General features: G+C 52.2%; 2 protein-coding genes across 3 annotated transcripts; both read left to right on the top strand.

Moving 5' to 3' along the window:
- The first annotated feature begins 1910 nt into the window (after window positions 1-1910).
- UBB (ubiquitin B) lies at window positions 1911-3622 on the top strand. The gene is made up of 2 exons (XM_083804456.1): window positions 1911-2114; window positions 2620-3622. Exon 2 carries the CDS (start codon window positions 2626-2628, stop codon window positions 3541-3543), a length of 918 nt encoding a protein of 305 aa, XP_083660582.1. The 5' UTR covers window positions 1911-2114; window positions 2620-2625; the 3' UTR covers window positions 3544-3622.
- Window positions 3623-5622: 2000 nt separating this feature from the next.
- SCARB1 (scavenger receptor class B member 1) lies at window positions 5623-24233 on the top strand. Of its 2 annotated transcripts, none has more exons than XM_083804440.1 (12): window positions 5623-5837; window positions 9479-9636; window positions 11342-11483; window positions 11942-12145; window positions 12454-12549; window positions 12888-13000; window positions 14681-14847; window positions 15335-15453; window positions 17125-17198; window positions 18045-18096; window positions 18543-18689; window positions 23721-24233. In XM_083804440.1, exons 1-12 carry the CDS (start codon window positions 5718-5720, stop codon window positions 23841-23843), a joined length of 1515 nt encoding a protein of 504 aa, XP_083660566.1. In that variant the 5' UTR covers window positions 5623-5717; the 3' UTR covers window positions 23844-24233. The 2 variants fall into 2 exon arrangements, with proteins under 2 accessions (XP_083660566.1, XP_083660567.1); XM_083804441.1 differs by lacking the exon at window positions 23721-24233 and adding an exon at window positions 21642-21836 and having other exon boundaries at window positions 5626-5837.
- Window positions 24234-25171: the final 938 nt, after the last annotated feature.

The raw sequence follows: 25171 nt of genomic DNA, 5'->3' as shown, positions 1-25171 counted from the left end.
CTGTCCTGCTATTCACCAAGCTTGTCCTGAAATCTTAGCAAGGGGTTACTTGCAAAGATGGTGTCAGAGAAACATGAAGTGGCTGTGCTTGTGGAAAGCTCCTCCCAGCACGGGAAAGCATTGTTCTCCTGCAAGCCACCAGACGTCTTTAAGGACTGGGTTGCATTAGGGCATAACATCTGCCTTGCAGTCTGAACACAACATGAATCTGAAGCTTTTGGAGCGTGTCGCTCCACTATTTCGCTGTAAGCTTCAGAGTTCAGGTACAAATTAAAAGTCGGACTAGATGATCTTAGAGGGTTTTTCCAACCTGAGTGATTCTCTGATTCTATGAAATTCACCCACAGCGCTCAGTGGTTGGCTGCCTAGCCAAATTAGATAAAGAACAGCGCTGTACCATCTTAATTTATGGCTGTTATAAAATTATCTTGTCATGAAATAGAGTGCCATGTGCCTTTTCAACTATTTGCGGACTAGTCCAGAGTTACATTCTGTAACTAAAGAATAAGCTTAGCATTATTTTTCAATTTCAGATGATGGAAGATCTCTTAAAACGGAAAGTCTATTCAAATATTTAGTTTATATACATGCATACATTGTAAGCCATTGAGCATGATTCCAACCTCATTCTGAGCAAAAATCAAAAGACTTGTGGATTTTTTTTTTTTTCAGATAAACCACCTGGGTGTCTGAGCTGCTTTTTCTTTTTTTATGATTATGATTGCAATGCTGTGTTTTAATACAAATGCAAGGCAGGAGAGGCTGGGAAGATCCCCAGAGCATTCCCCTCCTGTAAAAGCTCCGTGTGTCAGGAAAACGCAGGCCGGTTTCCCCCAAACCAATCACGAAGCTGTTGCTGGGTCTCCGCTCCCTTCCCACTGGTGTGCAGCACTGGGTGTCAGCCGCGTCAGTTCGGTAGGCAGCGTTTTTCTTTGGGTGCACAGAAACGAAGGATTTTGTAAGCGGATTGAACCAAATGGCATCCAGTGAATCTTGCAAACAAAGCCTCATTTTGTTCTCAGCTTCGCCCTTGAATTGCTGTACGTTTTGACTACGATGGCACAGGAGCCAACTGAATGCAACACGGACCTAACAGACCATGCTCTGTGAGACCTACAGTTAATAAATAAGCGTTATTAATTCTATTTGTGGTTGATTTTACCTCAGTTGGCAAGGCCTTATCCCTGAGTTGCAAACTCCATTATACCTCAGATACATACTCCATACTCACTCGTTCCTCACGTCCTGTTTCCCTTGCCAGGTTGCTGCCTCTCCTGCAGCCTCCCTGACCTGACGCGGTCTCTGCCCGGTCTCTGCCCATCATCTGCCTCAGCCACGGGCCTGGTGGGCGTCCCAGCGCTGTGGTGGTGTGTGTGTGTGTGGCTGGACACTGGTCTTGTTTTTCTGTCCTTTGCTCCGTGCCAGGAGCACGTTTACAGGGGCGATGGCAGCACAGAGAGCCTTAGCACGGCCCTGCCCGCAGGCTTTACCTGGCACTTTGTGTTGTCTCACCCCGCTCCTGGCCCAGGATGGGGAGGCCATACTGCCACTTCTCTCCCTTTAGCAATGTGATGAGCATGGGAGACTTTAACACCACACAGCTCTTTGCACAGAAGTGCTTCCTTTCCTCAACAGCCTCCAGGCGAGGCCTGCGAGCGGAGCAGCCCCTCACAGTGCCCACGGCAAGAAAACCGAGGGACGTTTGAAATGGAACGCCTCTTCTGGGGCTGAATAAAATCCCTGAATAAAACCGTGAGGCTGACAAGAAGCTTTTAGCCACATTAGACGTCTCCAAACGGACGCACAGCGCTCCCCAGCCCCGCTCCGTGAGCTCCAGGCCGGGTTTTGCGACGCGCCGCATTGTGCCCTCGGCGCCGCTCCCCGCCCGCCCCTCAGAGCCGCATCACCTCGCGGCGCGCCGATCCCTCCGCGCCGCTGGGCCTCGCTCCCCTGCGCCCGCCCGGCGGAACGGCGGCGAAATAGTGCGCGGCGGAGTGATCCGCACCGCGGGGGGCGGGGCGCAGGAGGCTATATAAGGGGCGGGAGCGGCGTCTGTGGCGTAGTTGGAGCCGGCTGAGGGCAGGGGTGCGTGCGCTGTGCCCGCGGGTCCTGTGGTGAGTGCTGCGCGGCCGGGCACCGCCGCGCCTCAGCGGGTGAAGGGGGAGCGAAGGCTGTGCGTGGGGCTGGGTGCGGGCCGGGCAGCCGGGAGAGGGCTGGATGTGTGCTGAGGGGAGGGAGGCGCGGTGGGAAAGGCGGCGGGCCGCGGGCCGGGGCGTTTCCTGCCCCCCCTTCCCCCCCAGCGCCAACCGTCGGCGGAGGTGGGAGGGGGGGAGGGAGGGGGCCCGGCCAGCCGCCGGCAAAATGGCGGCCGCGCAGGTGCGACGGCCTCGCTCAAGATGGCGGAGGGCGGGCGCGCGGGGCTGGAGCGGGCGGGGCCTGGACCCGCCCCTTTTGTGGGGTGGGCGGGGCCTCCATGGTGACGTCACCGGGCGGGGGCGGGTCCTTCTGGGCTCCAACTGCGGTGGGCAGCGGGCGGTGGGTGCTGGGCGGGCGGCTGCTGGCCGCTGGGCTGCGGCCCTTAGGGGGCATCTGCCTAAAGCTCTGCGTCTTCTCTTCCAGGCAAACATGCAGATCTTTGTGAAGACCCTGACGGGCAAGACCATCACCTTGGAGGTCGAGCCCAGCGACACCATTGAGAATGTCAAGGCCAAGATCCAGGACAAGGAGGGCATTCCTCCCGACCAGCAGAGGCTGATCTTTGCTGGCAAGCAGCTGGAAGACGGGCGCACCCTGTCCGACTACAACATCCAGAAGGAGTCTACCCTGCATCTCGTGCTGCGTCTCAGGGGTGGCATGCAGATCTTTGTGAAGACCCTGACAGGTAAGACCATCACCTTGGAGGTGGAGCCCAGCGACACCATTGAAAATGTCAAGGCCAAGATCCAGGACAAAGAGGGCATTCCCCCGGATCAGCAGAGGCTGATCTTTGCTGGCAAGCAGCTGGAAGATGGGCGCACCCTGTCTGACTACAACATCCAGAAGGAGTCCACTCTGCACTTGGTGCTGCGCCTGAGGGGTGGCATGCAGATCTTTGTCAAGACCCTGACAGGCAAGACCATCACCTTGGAGGTTGAGCCCAGTGACACCATTGAGAATGTCAAGGCCAAGATCCAAGACAAAGAGGGCATTCCCCCGGATCAGCAGAGGCTGATCTTTGCTGGCAAGCAGCTGGAAGATGGGCGCACCCTGTCCGACTACAACATCCAGAAGGAGTCCACTCTTCATCTCGTGCTGCGCTTGAGGGGTGGCATGCAGATCTTTGTCAAGACCTTGACAGGCAAGACCATCACCTTGGAGGTTGAGCCCAGCGACACCATTGAGAATGTCAAGGCCAAGATCCAGGACAAGGAAGGCATTCCCCCGGATCAGCAGAGGCTGATCTTTGCTGGCAAGCAGCTGGAAGACGGGCGCACCCTGTCTGACTACAACATCCAGAAGGAGTCTACCCTGCATCTCGTGCTGCGCCTGAGGGGTGGTAACTGAACTGGAGATCTGTTGCTTGCTTCCAACTAGAAGTTTCTCTGCAGATGTTCATTCCAATAAAGTTGTTGCATCCACAAAACTGGTGTCTCTTAAATTATGTGGGAAGTTCTTTCAGTTGTTTAATTGCAGTTAGATACGGTATAATTACATACTTCCTGAATACACAGGTGTTACAAAACTCTGTTATGCAAGGCTTACATACACCTGGCAAGTGTGACTAACACTTGTGATACCGCTCTCCTGCGGGTGTATAAGTTGTTTCTCTAACTATCAAAGGCGCTGACAGGAGTTCAGTGCCAATTGCGGTTGTTACGCAGCTGGTAGCGTTGTGCAAGCGTGTGTTTGTAATGCAACATAAAACTGCAAGTCCTTCCTGAGCCGGAAGGCTTCAATAACACTGCTTTTCCTGGTGGTGGGCTGGGTGCTGCCCGTAGTGTTTATGCACTAATGTAGTAACAGCCATCAGGATGGTAAGCTCAAGTTCCTTCAAAGGCCGGCAACCTCCTCTCACAGTGCAGTGCTGAGAATGTCAACAGGGATCCTGCATCCCTCGAACCAGCCGCTTGATGCTGTTTAAGCCTTCAGTCAGTTACTGGGTTGACTTTTTTTTTTTACCCAGCTCGAGCCTGTCAAGCAGACCGTAACTTCAAGAAGTACTAGCTTAAGGGGTACCTTTAGGGATGCACTTTGGTCCCATCTTTCCGTGAAGTGGAAATATTATGGTATTAGTGAGCTGAAGTGTTAGGGAGCGGTTCTCACACTCCGGGAATGCTGACAGAAGGGAAATCTCCGCTAAGCTACTTCGCAGTAAGCTGGAGGTCATAAGTAGCTGACTGCGCTGCACTCTAGATTGGGAAATGGGGAAAAGGGCCTGGAGTTAAATAAAAAATCAGAAGTATTCCAGGCAATGCTGGGCAGTATTACGTGCTGGTGGGTAGAAGAGGGGGTGCTAGGATTTGGAATAATGTTTTCAGCTGAGCACAGACCTCAGTGGGACTTGAAGTAATCTTACAGCATCGAGGTTGGAAGGGTGGGATTCCGGGAGGTAAAGCAAGGTTTGTCTTGGGTGATGTTAATGGCAATTTATACTGGGTTGAAAGAGTGGTAGGAAAGAAACTTCCGGGGCTTTGTGGCCTTCAAGGAATGAGCTTGGATAATCGAGGCTCGTGCTAAACTGGAGAAAGCCTTTGGACTAAATTGCTTGCCAGGTAAGTGTGCCGTGCCATCACCGATGTCCTGGGGTGTCTCTGCTGGGCTGGCCCTGGGCTCTGCCCTCGCGTGTCACCAGCTCCGAAGGGCGATTCACACCCGTGGGGTGGGAGCTGCACGCGCCGTGCTGCCGCAGGGCGCTCAGGGCTGGAGGGGTGGACTGAAATAACACAAACCAGCCCCGAGCAAGTGCAAACACAGCTTGTGGTGGTCTGCTTTTTCTGCCCTCTTGACTCACTCAAGCTTAGGTAGCAATTAAAAGTCCAAAAGCCCTTCAGCAGAGCTTTGGGCAGTCTGTAATGGGGCTCCTTAAATGCAGGTAGCTCATTTGGGGGCGGGTGTGTAGGTGAGAGTGAAGAGAACTGGGCCATCTAAAAAATCAGGCCCTGCAGCCCGGTTGGGTTTTCTGAGGTCCCCAAGGGGGGGACCCTGCTTAGGTCCCCATCACAGGTCGGTGAAGCCTTTCCCTGGAAATCTGATGATTCAAAAAAAAAAAAAAAACAGCTGGAAGAAGAACTGATTTGAACAGTGTTTTCCTATTCTGAACAAAGCCATGCACAGGCAAATAATGAACTGGCCACCACAAATCACGGCCAAACCCCCCCCCCAGGACCAAAAAAAGCAGTGCAATGCTCTAAGATATATATTTTTTGTTGTTAATAAGTGCGTCAGTGCAAAAAATAAATAAAAAAGAAAAAGATAAATAAAACCCAACAACAATAACAAAACCCTTTGAGGCCGTACAGCCCCGGAGCTCGGCGCGCCCAGCTGCAGCCCCCGGCCAGCGCCCGGCGGACCGCGGCCGGTGGGGGCGGCCCGGCCCCGGTCCCCGTCCCCGGTCCCCGCCCCGGTTCTCGGTCCCCGCCCCGGTCCCCGCCCCGCCGTCGCCGCAGGGGCCCGGCCATAAAGCTGCGGGCGGGGGCCCCGGGGCCCCGGCTCCGCTCCTTCCCCCGTTTCGCCGAGCCATGGCCGCGGCCCGGCGCAGGGCGGCGGTGGGGCTGGGGCTGGCCGGGGCGGCCTGCGCCCTGCTGGGGGTCTGCCTGCTGCTGGCCGGGCCCGCCATCGTCAAGGAGCAGGTGGTCAAGGTCAGCGGGACCGGGACCGGGACGGGGGGGCACGTTCCCCCTAATTGTGGGGCCGGGGGCAGCGCTCCCCTCTTTGTGCGGTGCTGGGGAAGGGGAGAGCGGGGCCCCGAAGGGGCTTCGGTGTCGCTCGCTCTGGCTGCTCGGCGTGCTGTCGGGGTTTTGTACCTGGGCAGCTCCGTGCTTGGTGATGGCGAGCGGGATGGGGGCTGAGAGGGGGCTCGACCCCGTTACGAGGGGTTTGTGTGCCGAGGGGGTGACGGTGCCGGTGGTGCTGGGCGCTCCTTTCGTACCTATGCATGCGGGCTCGCTCGTGCAGCTTTCCCGACTGGCGGTGGCACGGGTGGCGTGCTGGGGTGCTCTGGAAAAGCTCTTTGTGGGGTGATCTCCGAGACTGAGGAGTTGGAGTCGGCCCCGTGAAGACCTCCGTGACCCACAGGAGAGGTCCTGCACCCCCGTTTGTCCCCGTGGCTGTGGGGCTGTGCACCGAGGTGCTGCTCTGCTCAGGAACCGCTGCACGGAGCCCCGGGGACCAGCGAGGCTGTCCCGGCGGGCAGCACACCAGTTATCCCCAGTAGCAAGCCCGCGGGCTGTGCTGGGCAGCCCAGCTTCCCCCCGCTGCTCTCCAGCTCCCTGCCCTCGGAAGAACAGGGGGAGGAAAAGACAATGGAAAGGGCTCGAGGGCTGAGATAAGGACAGGGAGGTCTCCCACCAATTACCATAGCAGGTAAAACAGATGCAATGTAGGGAAATTAATATAATTTGTTGCCGATAACAGACAAGAACAATGAGAAGCTGAAAGCAAAACCACCTTCTTCCCCATCCACCCTCCTCTACCTCCTCCCCCCAAGCAGCTCAGGGAGCAGGGAACGGGGGCTGCTCCCCTCCCCGTGCTCTCCCCAGCATCGCTCCCGGCTCGGCTCTGCCCAGCGCTGGGTCCCTTTGGAGCCCGTGCCTGGCCTGGGGCAGCTGCTGGGCTCTGCTCAGGGGCACCCCTGCAGCTACCGGATCCTTGCTGCCGATCCCAGCGCCTGGGCTCATACCCAACCAACTGTTTTTCCCCCTTGCCCAACTGCCTGGCCGTTTCTCCAGGCTCGCACCTACCCAAGCCGGCCCCTAGCTGTGTGCCCCTGGCAGAGGAGGCGAACAGCGAGTGGCTGGAGCTACCTGTGCCAAAAAGTCTTTGCTAGGAACCAGCTTCTATTGAAACGTATCCTCCGAAAGCGCTGCTGGCTGGGCAAAGCCAACCAGCGTTTTGGCTCAAGCAGTACGGGTCAGTCTTTGTCTGATTTTGTGGCCATCTGGAGCTGGTACCTGCAAACAGAAGGCTGAAGGCACCTCTAGAACGGGGGTGATGTGCTCAGTGCAAGAAAACTTCCTTTCCTTTAGATAATCTTGATTCTTTCTACCCAACTAGCTAGTCCCTGGTACCTTGCAATGAGAACAGAAGAAGGGGAAAAGACCAACCTTTATTTCTCCTCAGGTCTCCCTTCGTCTCAGCTACTTGGGCTCCACATCTTCAGCATGACCCAAAGGGTCCCAAGTTCTTACACGGCTTAAAGTAAAATGGAAAAACTGAGTGCTGATGTCTAGGGTGGTGCGAAGTATCCAGGGGCTTGCCGAAACTTCTGGGTTGGTATTTGGGGTGGTGGGTGAGAGGAAGAGCGGGGCCTCGAGGGCAGCAGGGTTGCGCAGGCGGGTGGAGGCTGCTTTGCCAGCCCTGCCTCGCTGAGCTCTGCGTGGGAGGTCGGGATGGTGCACGCTGGTGGAAAACCACCTAGCGTAACGAGGTTATAGCTTTGAAGATACCTTTGGTAAAGGAGTGTAGAGGAACGGCTGTGAGTGCCTATAGAGCTGGCCCTGCAAAACCTTGGAAGCACCTGGAGTGCCATGGACCTGCCTAAGATACGAATCCAGGCAAGAACCCTCGTTGCCTTTAGCAGATGCTGGCAGGTAGCGTTCCTTCTCCACGTGGGAGCTCCCATGCTCTCCCTCCTGGAAGCCAGGACCAGACTTGCAGCGCTGTCTTTGGATGAGACGAGTGGTAACCAGTCTCTTTCAGTTCCTCAGGAACACAGAGCAGCATGGTCAGGAGATGTCAGATTTCTCAGCAACACTTTGTAACCCATCTAAGTGAAAAAATAATCTATTTTTATTGCAGACACATGACCGTATTCGTGTTGACTTACAAGCAGCTTGACTCCACAGCCACCCTGTTGGGTAGACCTGACTTAGCGGCACCCGTGAGGGAGCTGGAGCTGCTGGTTTGGATGGGAGAGGGCTGAGAAAGGCAGCAGGGAACTGGGATGCAGCTCCATCTGCCTGTGTGCAGGTTATATAAATGCATGCATATGCAACGAGGAGTCCGGGCAGTGCCAAACAGCACAAACAAGTGAAAGAAAGCAGATGTTCAGGCTCTGCTGGACGCTCAGGAGTAAGGGTTACAAAACAGCCTAAACAAAACCTTGGCTGCTCTTGTCCTAAAATTCCTCCTTTGTTATGAAGTCTGTGAGGCTGGCAGGGCTGAGGTTGATGCGGAGGTGGGAAGGGTTTGCTGGGGGCTGGACGCGAAGTCCTGCTGCTCGCAGGTGGCACAGCCTGGCCACGGGACACCGAAGGGAGGACGTGGGGAGGTTTCTGGCAGCTTACTTCTCACTCTTGCCACAGCATCAAATGTGCAGAGCCCAACCAAGCTGCTGCGGGGCTGAGCTGCAGCTGGATAATGCTCACATGTTGTTGCCAATTAGTGGATCTGACCTGCTTCCATAAGCAAGCTGGATTACTTAACTGTAACAAGGGCTTGTACTCGCAGAGATAGCAAAGCCAATGCTGGAATGCACTCAGAAATAGGTAATTAAGAGTGATCAAGCTCTGGGTGTGCCAGTCCATAAAGTAGCCCCCAGGAGGCAGGGAGGGAGCAGAGACACAAGTGGCCGGGTGCCAGCACCTGGAGGTGCTGGGGAGGAGGCGGGGGGGTTGAGTTTCTGCAGGCATTTCCCAGCAAATGGGACAGTGATATGGAAAACACAATCATGGATTGCCTTTGACCTGCCTTATGACAAATATGAGTCACCACAGGATGGCAAGTGAGGAGAAGCAAAGGCAACTTGGACGCAGTTTGGCTGCCATCGCCGTTCTCTTTGTCTGGTTTTGGGGAATTTAGTGGGCCTTCCCTGCTGGTACCCAAACAGTTGCGTTGTCCAAGGACTAGTCAGCTCTCCCAGCCCTTGCCTGGTTCTGGCTGTGTGGAGCTACCAAAGCTGGTAAGTGAATGGAAGCCTTTGGAACAGGGTTTTTGTTCGTGCCAGGCAAGTCAAACCTGCAGAGCTGTGAAAGAATTCAGTGCCGGCTTGTCTAGCACAGTGAAAGCCTCCAGCACATTGAAACGGCTTTGAAACCCTGTGGGTAGGAGTCTGGCAGGCTGAGTCTGAGTATATAAGCCTACAGACATCCTGTGGCACGAACGTGGTGCTTCTGCATACATAAGTTCCCGTTTTAGAACTGGCTCTGTTTCAGTTTGCAAAACGCTCTGCGTCCTCTAGAGATCCCCTGCCGAAACTGCCTCCTTCAGCCGGGCCCGATGCGGGAGGCAAGGGTGGCTGTGCTCAGCTGGGGCCACCAAGCCTCTTTCTCTTTTTCTGCAGAACGTGAGGATCGACCCCAGCAGCATCTCCTTCGGCATGTGGAAAGACATTCCGGTCCCCTTTTACCTGTCGGTGCACCTCTTCGAAGTGCTGAACCCCAACGAGGTCCTCGAGGGAGGGAAACCAATCCTGACCCAGCGTGGGCCGTACGTTTACAGGTCAGGTACTGCTTGTGGTCCGTGAGCTTGGCTGATCTGCTGCCTGCCAGGCTTCTGGCTGCTTCCTTCAGGAGGGGAGCACCGCATTAGCACACCTGGCATGAGCCTGGTGGCACAAGATTTTAAAGCAACCCAAATGTGAGGCAATTGCTCTGATAGTGCTAAAACCATGTGTGGGACCCCTGGCCAACAGGGTGGTTAGGTTGGTCGGTGCTTCAGTGTGAGTCGTGGAGCCTGGTCCTGTGCTGGGAGCCTGGGCTGGACAACCAGACCTGGGCTGACAGGGTCCCAGCGCAGGTGTGAGGGGTGTTGGCATGGTGGTGGGCAAATCCCATCTCCAGACTGGGTTTCAGTTTGATCTTCACAGTGCATTGAAGAGTCCAGCTCCAGAGCTGGGATCGCCTCAATATGAAACTTCAAACTTCATGGGTTGATGTAAGACTTACCATCTAACATGATGAGATGCAGAATCCGCCTAAAATGAATGATCTGGTCATGAGAACCAGTGTGGAGCACTAAGACTTGGTTGGGTCCACCTAGAGCAGGACTCAATCCATTTGCCATATCTAAAGATAGTTGAAGCCCAGATGTCTCTGTGGACGTGGTATCCTAAGTAATGGGAGATGCTGAAATGAGCCCGTCAGCTTACCCATAAATAACAATATTCAAGACGCTAGCGCCTGCACATGTAGGCAAAGTCAGGTCAGCCGCCTAAGCAAGCTCATGCGGGAAGATTACTGGTCTAATCCAAAGCTGTTTGAGTAGTGCTGGGGGGAAGCCTGGCAGTATGTATATGCCCTCATTTCCCCTGGGCTTGCCGGGTCAAACTGTAAGACCACGTGGATTCTGTATGTCGTGATCACGTCAGTCACTTGGCTTGGGGGAAAGGCTGCACTTCCACTGAATAAGAATAAACAAAGGGGCAAAGCTTATTAATGTCCTGCTGAGCAAGATTAGCGCCCTTCCCTATCATGGACCATAAAACAGAGGCTCCACAATAAAGGACTTTGTTTCTGCTGGTGGGTTGAGCTGCGGCTCCCCAGGGAGCTGTAACCAGCTTGTGATGCCGGGGACAGCCTTGTGCTGCGGCAGAGCTGCGAGGCTGGGCTGTCCCCACAGCATGCAGCAAAGGCTGTGATGCACACAGGGTGCCCAGACCCAGGAACCACTCGGGATCTCCGTGTCAGATCTGTGTGGGCTTGACAATGGGGCTTGTGCCATCTTGTTTGGTCCCTTCCTGCCGCGCGCGTTGCATCGGCGCGTGGGGAGGTGCAGATCTGCTTATCTGGGCGTCTCGCTGGTAGGGCTGGGCTTTTCAACAGCTGTAGGAGAAGTGACAGAGGGGGCTTATTCCTCCGTCAGGAACAAATGCTTTTGTCTCGTGCTTCTCAGCAGCTGGGTTTTGAGCTGGCAGGAAACACATGGTGCCTGCAGGCTGCTGCCGAATCCCATCCGTCGAGGACGCCTTGTCAAAGCGCGCTGCTCGCAGGCTGCAGTGCTGCCACAGACCTGAACCATGGTCAGGATGTGTGACTGGCACCTGGCACACTGCCTCTCCCGCTGCCCCGAGGCTTCTTGCTTGGGTTTGGTCTCCTTCCTCCGCTCAGGAACAAGGCCGGGCCTGTGCAGCCCATCCTTGCTCCATGGGCAATGCAGCGGCACTGTGCGGGGGAAGGTTCCCATGGTCCCTCCTATCTCTTTGCAGAGAGTTCAGGTACAAAACAAACATCACATTCCATGACAATGACACCGTCTCCTATGTGGAATATCGGAAGCTCTTCTTCCAGCCGGACTTGTCCAATGGCACCGAAGACGAGTACATTGTCATGCCGAACATCCTGATGTTGGTAAGGACTTGCTCCCCGGAGAAATACTGGCTTCCGAGCTTGTCGGGAGGGTGGTGATGCTCAAGACTAACCTGAAGCTTACTTTCTTGTAGGGACTGAGTCTGGTGAAGCCGTGGGGTGGTTAAGCTTACAGAATGCAGTTTTCTGGGTGTTGGTGGTTGTGTTGGGCTGTTACCCTGCCAAAATCAGAATGTGTAGAGGGGCTGGCAAAGCAGCTGGGCTCATGACTACAACTTCAGCAGAGCATCATCTGGGGAAATGAAACCTGTGAGCACTCAGTGGCTGTTGCCACAGACTGTTTTCTGCCCAAATGTGGGATAAATGGTGAGCCTCAGTCTGTCCAAAGGATTTCTGCAAAACTGAAGAGCGCGGCAGCAGAGGGAGGTTGCTGAGCACTGAAGATGCATTTCTCTTTGGTAATACAGGGCTTTTGTCTCAGAGATTGATTTCTTTCCCAGGGAGCATCTGTCATGATGGAAAACCTGCCAAACTTCGTGAAGCTTTTACTGAGCGGGGCCCTGGCTGGCCTGAAACAGGAGGCCTTTATGAACCGGACGGTGGGGGACATCCTGTGGGGCTATGACGACCCTCTTTTAGACACAATAAATACGATTGTTCCTGGCCTGATCCCGTTCAAGGGGAAATTTGGCATGTTAATAGGGGTGAGTAAATTCTTGCTTGGGAAGGCTAAAATCACAGAAATACTGTTCTTGCTATTGAGAGTCCAGGCTGTCCGCTTCACAAACTGCTTAGAGCAGCAATGTGTAATTGATGGTGGTTGTGTAAGGCTGCCTTAATTTTCCCCTCAAGCAGAAACGTGTGTTGGAAGCTGTCTCTAGCAACCAAAATAAAACTTCAATAGCTTACAGTACATGAAGCACTCCTAGTGCTAATGAAGCATGCAAAGGTGTTAACATATTGCAGTCTTGCCACATATAATGGATTGAAAGTTAGTTTCTTCTCTCTACAGTTTAACAACTCCAATAGCGGATTGTTCACCGTGTACACGGGCATGAAGAACATCAGTAGAGTTCACATGGTGGATTCATGGAATGGGTTAAAGAAGGTAAGTGTCAGCCGGCAAACCTCTAATATGGGGACAGTGCCTGATCTCAAGCCGGATAAACGGAAAGCTGTTACTGTTGTATTGCTGGGTCGTAGATTTGAAAGCAAATTGCTGTGGGACCTCAACTGCCACAACTTTGATTTAATGTCAAAGCAACTGCAAAACTGCCAGAAGGCAGCCAGATGGCAAGAGGCTTGTCATCAGGTGTTAAGTTCTTCCATCTTGAAGGACTTTCAGTACCGCTACCTCAAGTTCCTATGGAAGGAATGGCAGAGGTGAAAGCCAGCTCTCCGCCGAGCTTCCAGTACTGAGCTCCTCTCTCTGCATCCACCCCGCAGGTGAACTACTGGCGGAGCACCGGGTGCAACATGATCAACGGGACGGCGGGGGAGATGTGGCCGCCGTTCATGTCCCCGACGTCGTTGGAGTTCTACAGCCCCGATGCCTGCAGGTGAGGCCGCAGCAGGCAAGGCACGCTGTCCCCGTGCAGGTGGCAGGGTTTGTGATGTGCATGCAGAGTACCTGTGCAGCGAGGCGGAGTGCTGAGGACTAGTTTCAGTAGGTAAAGGTTCAGCTGCAGCTCGGTGTTGTAGTGTCTGAGCTTTGCAAGTAGTATAGTTGTCTAGCTGCATCTTAATGGTATTTCTAAATACCTTTTAGATCACTGGGGAGGCTTATATGTCGAACGAGCAGAATATAACCTGTCTAGATAAGATGTGGGAAGAGAGAGGGAGAAATAAGGGTTGTCATAAGGAAATGCTGCATTAGCTCCAGCACAAGCAGTGCTGGGGGCTGTGCTGCTGCTTCGAGGCTGCTTCATTATTTTTTTTTGTGAATGCAGTACTTCACGGTCAGCTGTGCACATCTGTATGACACCCTGAGTTAGCTGGTCGTATGGAGGTTAAAGTACCCCCGGAGTCTGCCCTGCTCCTGTGGAAGCTCCACGAGGCTGGAAGGAGGGGAGTGAGGCAGCCAGCCTGGCACAAAGCCCTGTCCCCAGCTTGGGGAAGATAATGTTAATTTAGGCTTTGCAGTTGCTGCAAAACAAGCAAAGTGCTCATGCTGAACAGAGAACAATGACCTCTTCAACGAACAAGCAAAGTCAGCTGAGCCAAGCATTAGTGCAGGAATTCCTCTACACGAGAGGCATCAGCAAATACCAAAATGACCCAGAGCCAAGGACTTGCAGGGAAGTTTACTAGTAATCAAAGTTTAAATGCATATACCTGTTTTTGAAGAACTACAGAAGTCTTTTAGGAGATGAAGTATGTTTCCTGGCAAGGCATAAAATGAAGTGGAAAGCTGAGTTTCTTGTGAGCCCAGGAGACTGCTGCAGGACAGCGCTGTGGGTGTGGGTCCTGTGGAGGAAGTGGATCTGTCTCTTCACAAGGCAGAGCAGTCTGTTCTCCCCGGATTTGGCACAGCCAGAACTGCCTTGAACTGCTGAACGTGCCTTGAATTCCCCTCCTCAATCCTGGTGTCAGAAGGCAGCTATGGCAGTAAGCTGTCTCCTTGGCCTGCCTGGGATGTCTGCATCCACACAAATCTTGCTTGAGCATGAAGGAAGCAAACTTCCCTCCTGGAAACTTGCTTCTACCCTGGACATCTGGTATTGATGATGCAGCATCAAATCACTGGTCTGTTGTACCCAAAATAAAATCTTGCTGTGTAACGTAGGTCAGAAGGTAAAATTTTCCACTATGGAAAATGGATGGCCTATATGCTGGAGCTGGGCTGCAAAACAGATTTAGTCAGTGTCCATCCCCTGCCACAGAACACTTCTATCTCAGAGCCAGTGCTTGCACAAAGAAGGTATTATCTCTGGCAGAGCAGCCGTGAGGATTACTACATGCCCTTAAACAAATCATATCTGGAGTCTGCAAACAGATTTATAAGCTTGTGTGTTTCTCTTCATAACTAGTCCCAACCAGCCCTTTATTTGTGCTTAAAACATGGAAAGCAAATGGCTTAGATACACATTCCTGATCCAAAGCTCTGTTCTGGGTGTTTATCTTGATCTCAAAGTCTAAGTTACATTGCAACTGCATCTTATCCAGCGAAGATAAGAGCCCAGTTCTGGGCTGGGAACCTGTTGGCTAATCCTGATCCTTCTCCACTGAAACTCTTCCAGATCCATGACACTGGTGTATGAGCAGTCGGGGGAGTTTAAGGGTGTGCCCACCTATCGCTTTGTGGCCCCGAAAACACTCTTTGCCAATGGCACGGACTACCCCCCCAACGAAGGCTTCTGCCCCTGCAGGCAGTCTGGCATCCAGAACGTCAGCACCTGTAGGCTGAGTGAGTGCTCTGCTGTGGTTCCTCCTTGCTGTGCCAATATTAAACTCTAGAGATATGTGAGACAAGCTAGGGGGGGAGGGGGTGGAACCCAAGCTTGTGTCCGTGGCCCTACAGCAGCCTTGTTTGTGGGAAGGGCTGAGAGCTGGCCAGGCCCATCACCTCCCCCAGGCTGGGAGCAGGCAGGCCGCCTAACTGCCAAACTAAATTTTAACTTTGGACAGCGAGTATAGGTCGTGCAGGAGTGAGAATTCGGGCTTCAGGGGCCTAACCCATGTCTGGATGGTGAATTATTGCTGTGTGGAGTGGTGTGTGGGGGAGAAGGAGGCTTAGACACGGGCTCTTAACCTTCCCAGTGGAATAAGCTGCCAAGAGGGAAAGAAGGAGAAGGGTATAAAAGCCTGCTCAAATATTTCAAGGGCTTAAAAATGTCAACACAAAACGCTCAGGTGGGGTTGGATGGGCTTAAAGTGTCCTTGTTCTCATCCAGATGCACCGATGTTCATCTCCCATCCTCACTTCTACAACGCCGACCCAAGCCTGGTGAACGCCGTCGAAGGCCTGCACCCCAGCAAGGAGCACCACGCGCTCTTCCTCGACGTGCACCCGGTGGGGGGCCCGGCTGCGGTCTCGCCCCCTTGGAGGGGTCTCTCCTCGCACCGGGGCCGGGCCCAGGCTAAGTGGTGGTGGGGGGAGCCTGTCACTGCGGCCTGGTGGCCTTGCTCTGCTCTCGTGGCGCTGACTTGAGCAGGTTCCAGAGTGCAAAGTGGCGAGGACATGTGCAGATAAAAACGCTAAAGCCATAAACTAATTGAATAACTGGCCAGCCTTCTAGAGAATTGCAGGACTAATTATAAGCATAATTGTTTTGATAAGCACAGTCAGCTTCTTTCCACTGACTCAGGAAGGCCCACAACACCAGGAGGTGTATCTAGCAGCAGCAGCCAGTTACACCCCAAATCTGTAAACACATACTGCTGTGAGAGCTGACTGGCAAAGTCTGAAGACCATTTTGCAGCTGAAGCTGTTGCCACCATTTTGGAGCTGTTTTTTTCCACCATCTCAACTTGCCCGTCTAGCTGGCTGCTTCTGTACTGGGCTGCTTCTTGCATATCTAAACGTAAGGGTGAAGTCACCACTCCGATGGTGATGACTTGAGGTGTCTTGAGTCATCTTTGTCCCAGCTGCTGATGGGGAGGAGACTTTGGGCTCTTCCACCAACGGCCCACTCTGCATGTGGCCATGGGTGGGACGTTTCCAAACATTCAGTAGTAGCTCAAGCAAGAAACCAATCTCCCTCTTGAGGCAAGGCAAGGTAAGCTTCTTACCTAGGCATTGGGTTCTCTGCTTTTCTTATCACAGTTAAGGAAATCTAATTAAGTTTATTACAGTATCAAACCTCTTCTGATAGCAGTACAATTAAAGTCTTATCTAGCTGCAGTCTGCTTTGAACAAGCAGGGACAATCCAATGAAAACTCTCTGCCCTTAATGTGTTGCAAAACTGCAGCATCATGAGAAACCAGTGCCAAAAGACCCAACTTTGAAGTGTGGTGTTTTCGTGGTCATTGTGTTATTGGACAGTGATAGCTGTTGATACGTAGTCCTAGTTAAGAGAAATATTCAGTGTCCTTTGTGTGCATGAATCTTGGTATTGGTGTATTCTCATTCTCAAACCTAGTGCAGGTAGGATGAGCAACAGAAGAGGCTCATCAGACTTAGAAAAAAATGAAGTTTCTGTTAAAACACTCTGCCTAGGGAATCACTTACAGGTTGTGTATGCTACTTGGTAATTTGAACTTGCTTAGGTTTGGTCCTACAAGCCTTGTGTCACATAAAGCACCTCCCTGAGTTCATGCCGTCTGCCTGTTGAACATGTGCTGCCTCCTGCAGCAGTCCTGCCTGTTTAGCTTAGCTTTTTGCCTTCGGACCACCCAGAGGGAACTGATTCCTTCTGGATGTTGCTGCATGCAGCTCACTGTCTGGCTAGTGGGTCTTCAAGTGCAGGGGACAGACCCCAAAGTACTCTGGGGACAGGGCTGCCCCTCCATGAGCCTGGGAAGCAGTACCTGATTGACCAGTGCTGGTATACTGGTGGAAACCCCAGCCTTGCTCCTGGCCCCATGTGCAGCAGCTGCAGTGGATCTCTGGATGGTCTAATTCGCTGTTTTGGAAGGTGGCACCCAGAGCAGCTGTGATGGAAAGCGAAGGGCTGCTTTTCTGCAAAGCTCTCATGATAAATGTGGGCTGTACTGACAAACTGTTTTTTCTCTCCTGTGCAGATGACGGGCGTCCCCATGAATTGCTCCATCAGGCTCCAGCTGAATCAGTACTTGAAGCAGGTGTCTGGTATAATGTAAGTGATCATCTTTTACAAATGGCCGTCTCTCCCTCAAGCAGGGAGTGCTGCTGGCTCTGGGGTCACTGCAGAGCTTACTCTCCTCAGAGATGAGGCAGCTCTGACATTACCAGTTGTTACCATTGCAGAGGCCAGCTGGCTGATGTGGTGAAATGTCAGCTGTTCCGATGACCTCAAACTGCCATCCTCTAGCAGTGCTGCATGTGCCTGCCTGTTTGCTCAGCCCCAGCAGTGTTTTGTGCACCCGACCGGGCAGCTGATGCAATACGGATGCTCTGAATGCACTGCTCCTGGTGGGGCACAGCGGCAGTTTGCCTGCATTGTGCTGCTGCTTAGGAGTTACCCCCAAAATGGGGAGACCAAACACACTCAGCTCACAGAGCTGACAGTTGAATACTTCTTTCCAAAAAGATGCTTTCAGCTCTATTGTGGAGACTGCCTCTGTTGCGTATAGCAGCAGACAACCTTGATGCTGTGAGCTTGGCTGTATCACCCTGTAGTGCCGTGCAGGTGACTGAGATACCTTGGAGCTGCAAAAAGTTCATTCCCGTTCACTGAGTTAATGTATTTGTAGCCCAGATTTGGCGTGGCACTTATAGCTGTCGTTGGGCAGTTAAGCTCACATGGAAATGTCACCTCCGCTCTTGCATGGAAGTCCCTAGATGGACCTGGTCCTTGGAGGGGAGGGAGCTCCCTGCAGCAGCAGGAATTGCGGCATCCTTGCACCAGTAACCTGACCACTGCTGGTCTGCCAGATGCTTCTCTTTAGGAAGGATTACAGTAGCTGTGGCCTGATCAACTGGGAATCTAAATGTGTATTATTTCTTTTTTCCATCCCCACAGTCAAACAGGGAAAATTAAGCCAGTGGTGCTGCCGCTGCTGTGGTTCGCAGAGGTGAGCTGCCTTCCTTGACCTGTTTCTGAAGATTGTCCTGTGCAGGAAGGGGGAAACTGCATTGCTGGGGAAACTCCACTTTGAATAAAGCTTTAAGCCAGACAGACTAATTAAGCAGCCAACAGCAGGCTTTGCAATACTTGGCTGGATGGTTAATCCCTCTGAGCTGAACACACCCTGCACTATACTGGGCAAACTTCTGGCTCTGCCCTAGATGTGGGGTTAAATAGAGCCCAGAACAGTGCTGCCAGCGTCTGCACGCTAACGTGGGCCAGTGAGTGCGGTCCTACAGATGTGTGCATGTCCAGCTATTTGGTAGAAGCTTCTGGCCTTAGTGAGTCTTTCCTAAATTTCCTAACCCGTGGTGGGAGAGGAGTTGCACAGATGGTCTGTCTCGGCTCTGGATGAAAACGAAATGCCTATAACAACTTTGCTTTCTTGGGCAGAGTGGATACATTGAAGGCTCAGTCCTAAAGCAGTTTTACACCAGCCTGGTGCTGATCCCATCCATCCTAGACTACCTGCAGTACATCTTCCTTGGGCTCGGCGTCCCGCTCATCATCTCAGCTGCTGTACTCATGATGATGAGTCAGGTAAGAAGTCGCAGATGTCAAATGGGAAATGCTGTTAGTCAAATCAGATTTAATCAGATGATGTAGATTGGGCTGACAATCTAACAATCCTGATGAAACATTGGCTGATGCCGTGAATCTGTTACAATCTAAAGCAGAACCATGTCCTGATGGTGCCAGTACATAACAGCAGGACTTGCTCAGCTATCAAGAAATTGGGCTGCAAATCAATAATTTAAAAGCATTTCTGGCCATCTCAGCGTGCAGCACTCACTGACGTGGCTCCCATAGGAGGAAACGTTTCTCAGCTCATCCCGCTAATGAAAGAAGCTCTTCAATCTGGTTTCCATGTAAAACAGCAAGTCTGTACTATCACCCAAATACGTATGTCTCTGCAGGGTCCCAGCCATTTTCTCATCTAATCAGAGCTTTCTCAAGGGGATGGCTACTTAAGTTCAATTCGTTCACAAATGAAATGTCGTAGCTGTATTCTTATGGGAGGGGCACAGATACCACAGCTGCTTCTCAACCCAGACCAGACCCTGTCTTTCCCTGAAATTCACTTGTTTCTCTACAAGTGAAACTGCCCAAAATAGCTGTGGAAGTTAGACCCCCAGACCTTTGTGGGTCCGGGCTAACCAAGATGCCAAGACCTCTGAAGGCTGCAGGGAGCTGGCAGCTTGGTGGGAGCTGCCCCACGAGGGGAGAGCAGCGTGGTGGCCTGGCTGGCACACGAGTCTGATCGTCTGGGCAGGAGGCTGTGGGGACAGAATATAAAACAGCTCAAACGCTTGATGGTGATCTGTGTATCCAGCTGCAAAACACTCATCTGATAAAAGCTAAAGCTTTTAGAGAGCTTAGCGCTGAAGTAGAGATCTAGCTCTCTACCCTAACCTATATCAAAGCAAGCTTATTTAGTTTGGCATTACAGTCAAATGGCTTGAGCTGGCTCTAAAGCTGCAGATAAAAAGAGGCTACATGCTGGGATGAAAAGGCAAAGATTAGGATGAGTGGGCTGAGGTGAGAGCATGTGCGAGACGCTGCTTTTGCTCAACCTGTAACTGCCCTCACTGAAATGCTAATACAAGCCCACTTTAAATAGCTCTAGGGTTCTCCAAGTATCATGTAATTGGATTTTTACCAAGCCTACAACTGCTTAATTGACTTAAACACATGATTCCAAATCCCCTTGTTCTTCCACGGGCTCCCCTGTGGTGTGAGAGCGGTGCTAGGGGCTAGGGCTCAGCACTAAACCCTTACTGTGCTCCGAAATGCTCAGCCTTTGAGTGTGCTGAACCTCGTGGCTCCAGCAAATGCAAGTGGGTTCAGCGTAGCACCAGCACATCTGAAAAAAGTCGGTATTTGCTGGTCAGCTGTTTTTGAGACCCGCTGCAGCCCTGGGCTGGCATTTCCTCGCCCTGCCTTGTGCAAGTTTTACTTCCTGGTATCAAAGAGCCTTAACCATGCCAGCTGGGGTTGGGAAGAAAAGCTGGCTTTAAAGTTCACTCAAAAGCAGCTGTTCAGTCAGTTTGAAATGTCCCAAACCCAGGTATAAGACAACTGTATTTGGGTGCCCAGCCAAAGCGTCATGAAGTGCTGGAACTAAAAATAAACTGCAGGAAGTGTCTGACTACCTGAAAAGTAAATAAAAAGCCTTAATGACTTTATAAATCTCTTAAGGAAGCTATGCAACAGCACATTAAAGTCTCTGCCTAATGAATAGATAAGAGCTTGTAAACTGGATGACAGCAATTTGCAGCCAAGGTGTGTTCTTCTGATTGAAGTGTTGCTGATCTAGTGATGATTGCTTAATCGTGCACAGTCCTCCCTCTTGGGGCAAGAGCTGATATCAGAGGGGACGCTGAAGAGGGGCATTGTCCACACCTTCACGTGTCTGCCAGTGGGAAGGTCCTGCTTAATCCATTTCCTTCCTAGAGTTTCTTGCATGTCTCTGGCTTCCAGAGGGAGCGGTGTGCTGTAAAACCAGTCCAGATAAAGTGCTGTGAAACACTTAAATCTTAGTCTAGTTTACAGTGGAGCCACTTTTAAAATGCATCTGTTGGACCTGCACCTGGAAGCGTGCATATTTGTTGTGCAGGCATAAAACATGCCCCAATGCAGCATTGTAGCTCTCCTCTGCTGACACGACCTACAGCCTGTGTAATGACACCTTTAAAAGGCAAACAGACCATTTTAAAACTGGCTTGATGCCGAAATCTTAAATAGGGCTTAGTTTAACCTAGATTTTGAAATCTTCATTAATAACTAGATCATAGTTAAACACTGATTGAAACATCTTTTAAAATCTCCTCCTAAAATTGGACCCTCCATGGATTTCATGTCAAAGTACACCATAAACTAGCCTGATTATCTTCTAGGAAAAACGCTCTTTATTTTGGAGTAGCAATAAAAAGAACTCAGACAGTAATAAGGCCAACCAGGCCTCCTCTGCCAGAAAGCTGCCTCCAATTAAAGTGTTGCGGGAAGCCAGACTGTAGGTGCGTACTCAGTCAAGGTAACACACTCTTCTCTCATCCTGATTTGATTAAACTTTGTTCAAAACCAATCAAATAGAAACGTTTACGGTCCATGTGTTCCAGAGGTGTCTTCTTGGCAGTCTTTAACATAGCAATGTTGTCTCCTGGCTTTAGTATTCAGGATGAATATCTTAATACTAGCACTTACCCAGGCTGTAAGAACATGCTTATATTGTTTCTCCCTGTGCACCTGATCTAATAATATCATCAGGGATTGAGATAAAAAATAGGTTTGGTGTGAGGAAATGTTTTTTCTCACCTTTTTCCCCTGCAATTGTTTGAGATCCAGAGGTAAGTTCTTAAAAGGGCAAAACTCATGGGGGTAACAGAGGCACCCAGCTGGTGGGTTTTGCTTCGCTCTTGCATGCAGGGAACCTTGATGGAAAGGCTTTCAAGAGGGAGTTTTATGTATCAAATATCTGGGTTTGTATTACAGAAGCACAAAATCACGGAATCATTGAAGTTGGAAGGGATCGGTGGAGGTCATCTGCAACACCCCCACCCAAGCAGGGCCACGTAGGCCTGGTTGCTCAGGGCCATGTCCAGATGTCTAAAGCATCTCCGAGGATGGAGATAACTCTCACTGCTATGTGCAGCCTGTCACAGTAAAAAGAAAAAAAAAAAAAAAAAAGCAGATGTTCAGCTCAAACCTTTTCTGTTTTAGTTTGTGCCCATAACATCTTGTCCTGTCCCTGGACACCACTGAAAAGAGCCTAGCTCTGTTGTTTTTGCACACTCCCTTCAGATGCTTAAATACATGAGTGAGATCCCCTCGAGCCTTGTCTTCTCCAGGCTGAGCAGTCTCAACTTGCCTTTCCTCACATGAGATGCTCCAGTCCCTTACTCATCTTAATGGTCCTGCTTTGGAGTATCGCCAGTAGCTCCACGTCTCTCTGGCTCTGGGGAGCCCAGAACTGGATGTGGTACTTCAGGTGTGTCTTGAGTGCTGAACAGAGGAGAAGAACCACCTCGAGCTGCTGGCAGTACTTTGCCTGATGCAGCCCAGGATACCATTAGCTTTCGTCACAACAAGGGCACGTTACTGGCTCATGTTGAGCTTGGTATCTATCCAACAGTACCCCCAGGTCCTTTTCTGCAAAGCTGCTTTCCAGCCAGCTGCCTGGGGCTGTTCCTCCCGACGTGCAGGGCTTTGCACTTGCCCTTGTTGGAGCTTGTGAGGCTCTTGCCGGCCCATTTCTCCTACCTGACGAGGTCCCTCTGGCATATCAGCCACTCCTCCCTGCTGTGTGTCACCTGCAAATTGCTGAGGTTGCACTCTGCCCCTGTCATCTAGATTATGAATAAAGATCCTAAACAGGGCTGGACACAGGATTGACTCCCGAGGTACACCGGCAGTTACTGGCCTCTGGTAACTTTGTGCACTGATCAGCACCCCCTGGGCCAGGCTGTTCAGCCAGTTTTAACCCACCTCACTGCCCATCCAGCTTCTCTGTGAGAATCTCACAGGAGACCATGTCAAATGCCTTACTGAAGTGAAAGGAGGCAGTGGCCATGCTCTGCCCTTATCTACTGAGCCAGTAATTCCCTCAGACGAGGTTACCAGGTTGGGCAAAGGTGACTTTTCCATGGTGAATCAATCCATGCTGCCTGATGACTTGGTGTGCCTGGAAACAGTTCCCAATGCTTCCCAGGGACTGAGGTGAGGCCGACTGGCCTGCGGTTCCCTGGGCCCTCCCTGCCCTTCTTGAAGATACGAGTGACGTTTGCTTCCCTCCAGTCTTTGGGCACTTCAGTCACCGTGATTGTTCAGAGCTTATTGAGAGTGGCTTTGCAATGCCAGCAGCACTTGTGGGTGCATTCTGTCAGGGCTTGTGGACTTGCTTTGCTTAAATATGCTGACGTGATCCTCTTTCACTAAGGGTATGTCTTCCTTGCTCCAGGGTCTCTGGGGTTCCCTGCCTCCTTCAGCAGCAGGCCCACGTCTTCCTATTGTCTCCTATGTACTTAGAGCAGTATTTCTTGTTGCTTTTGACATCCCTTGCCAGATTGAATTCCAGCTGGGTTTTGACTTTCCTAACCTCATCCCTGCATGCTGGGACAGCCTCTGTATTTCTTCCCGGTTACCTGTCTCTCCTTCCACCCTCTCTTTGCTTCTTTTTGGTATTTACGCTTGGCCAGGAGCAACTCATTCATCCATATGCAGGCCTGTGGCCACGAGAAGACCCTGTGCATCTCCCTCTTGCCTTCTCTGGTGCTGTGCAGCCTGCTGGCTTACCCCACAGCCCCTCTACCTGGTGACACGGCCCTTCAGGCTGGGTGTTCGGGGATGCTACAAGTATTGGGGGGCAGGAATGGAAATAACTTCACGCTGTTAGGAGAGGAGATGAAAAAATCTTCAATTTGAGATGCCTTCAGAAAAGGGTGGAAAAGGGTGGACGTGGAAGTCCAGGGGTTTTGGGGCACGAGTGCCCTAGGTGGGGGTGTGGTGTGCGTGCTGTAGGGTCTGACTGCAGCACTACTGCAGGGTTGTGACTGCTGCCCTCTCTCCTCCCAGAGATCCGCCGACGAGAAGAGCCCGCGTGACCCCGCCACGCCAAGCACGCCGCCCCAGTTCTCTGAGACAACGCCGCTCCTACAAGACGCCAGCACGCCGTGCCAGGATGCCGCCGAAGCCTGAGCTGCCGGCCCCAGCATGCTTCCCGCTGAGGCGCGCGGGGCGAGAACCACTTTGGATCCCCAGGGGTCTCTGGAAGGTGACGTTGTCCTGGGCAGCTCTGCAGAGACCTTGCACCGCTCGGCAAAGCCACGGGCCAGCACCTCTGCACCAGTGCTCCTGCGCTGGGCACACAGTGGGGAATGTCCTCGTCCAGCCCCCCCAAAACACAGCGTTCAAGAGCCCTTGGCCAAAAGGGGCCCACGCTCACCGCAGTCCCTCTGTCCCTGAGGGCAGGCAGGACTGAAGACTGCTGCTGGCTGATCTATTGTTTTGCAATTTAAAACTGCCTATTGCCAGGAATAAAAGGCACTTTAATAGGAGTCTTTAGAATAAACAAGGTTTGTATACGTAGTGCTGGTGGGATTTAGTGATCTTTTTTAGAGCCTCTGTTCATCTCACACAAATGGGACTTGCTGTCCTGAAGCCACTTACGGTTTTATTGCCACTTGATGTGACCAGGCTACACTACAAATCAATTATGGATGCTGTCACAGCAGCCATGTCTCTCCTAAAGGCTTTCCAGGGTACCTGGAGCCTGCCCAGTGTTGCTTCTGCCTTTGCTTGTGTTGGAGAGCACAGTGGTGATTTTTAAAGCCCCTATTCTGTGCCATGACCTTGAGCTCCAGTGATTCCAGTCCAGAGCCTTTTTACTCTGGCCTGCTGGCTCTCTCCGTGCTTCAGGTGACAGAGAGATGAGCCTTGCCAAAAAGCTCTTTGGCATATCCAACCTGCCACATCGCTCCTGCCAGACCAGTTTTCTGTGCTGCGTGCTCAGCCCCGCAGTGTCAGCTCGCCCTGGCCGTGCACCATCGATGCTGCGAGGCCGTCGCCTCGCTCTGCCCCTGCCACCAGCATGCGGGTGGCGAGCAGGCAGAAGCTGTGCCTGTGCCTGAGTGTTAAGCAAAATACTTCTGCTTTTGAGATGGAGGAAGCTATGTGCAATAATGAAAGTAACAATCGCCTTAGTGGGATTTGGCAAAACTATTCCAGATTTCTGAAATGAGGTCTTGTGGGATCTGGGGCTGGATGTTAGCTGGGGATGGGGTCATCCTCTGGTGGGAAAGAAGCTCAAAGCTCAGGGCTGCTCTTGGTTAACTACCAAGCAGTAATTGTCTACATCTGCCTTCACTGCTTCTAACCAGGAGTCGGGGTAGCCCTTGGGGAAGCCAAAGGGGTCAATGCTGGTGCCTCTGGCAAGGAAAGAACACAGTGGGGCCATCCCTGGTCTCTCTTGTACCAAAGAACGTCTTGCACATCATGTGGCATGGATGCTACCGTGAACTGGAAAC

This window comes from Anser anser, assembly GCF_964211835.1.
Source record: "Anser anser genome assembly, chromosome: 18".
In the NCBI taxonomy this organism is placed as follows: domain Eukaryota; kingdom Metazoa; phylum Chordata; class Aves; order Anseriformes; family Anatidae; genus Anser; species Anser anser.
This window is presented reverse-complemented; position numbering and strand designations above follow the sequence as displayed.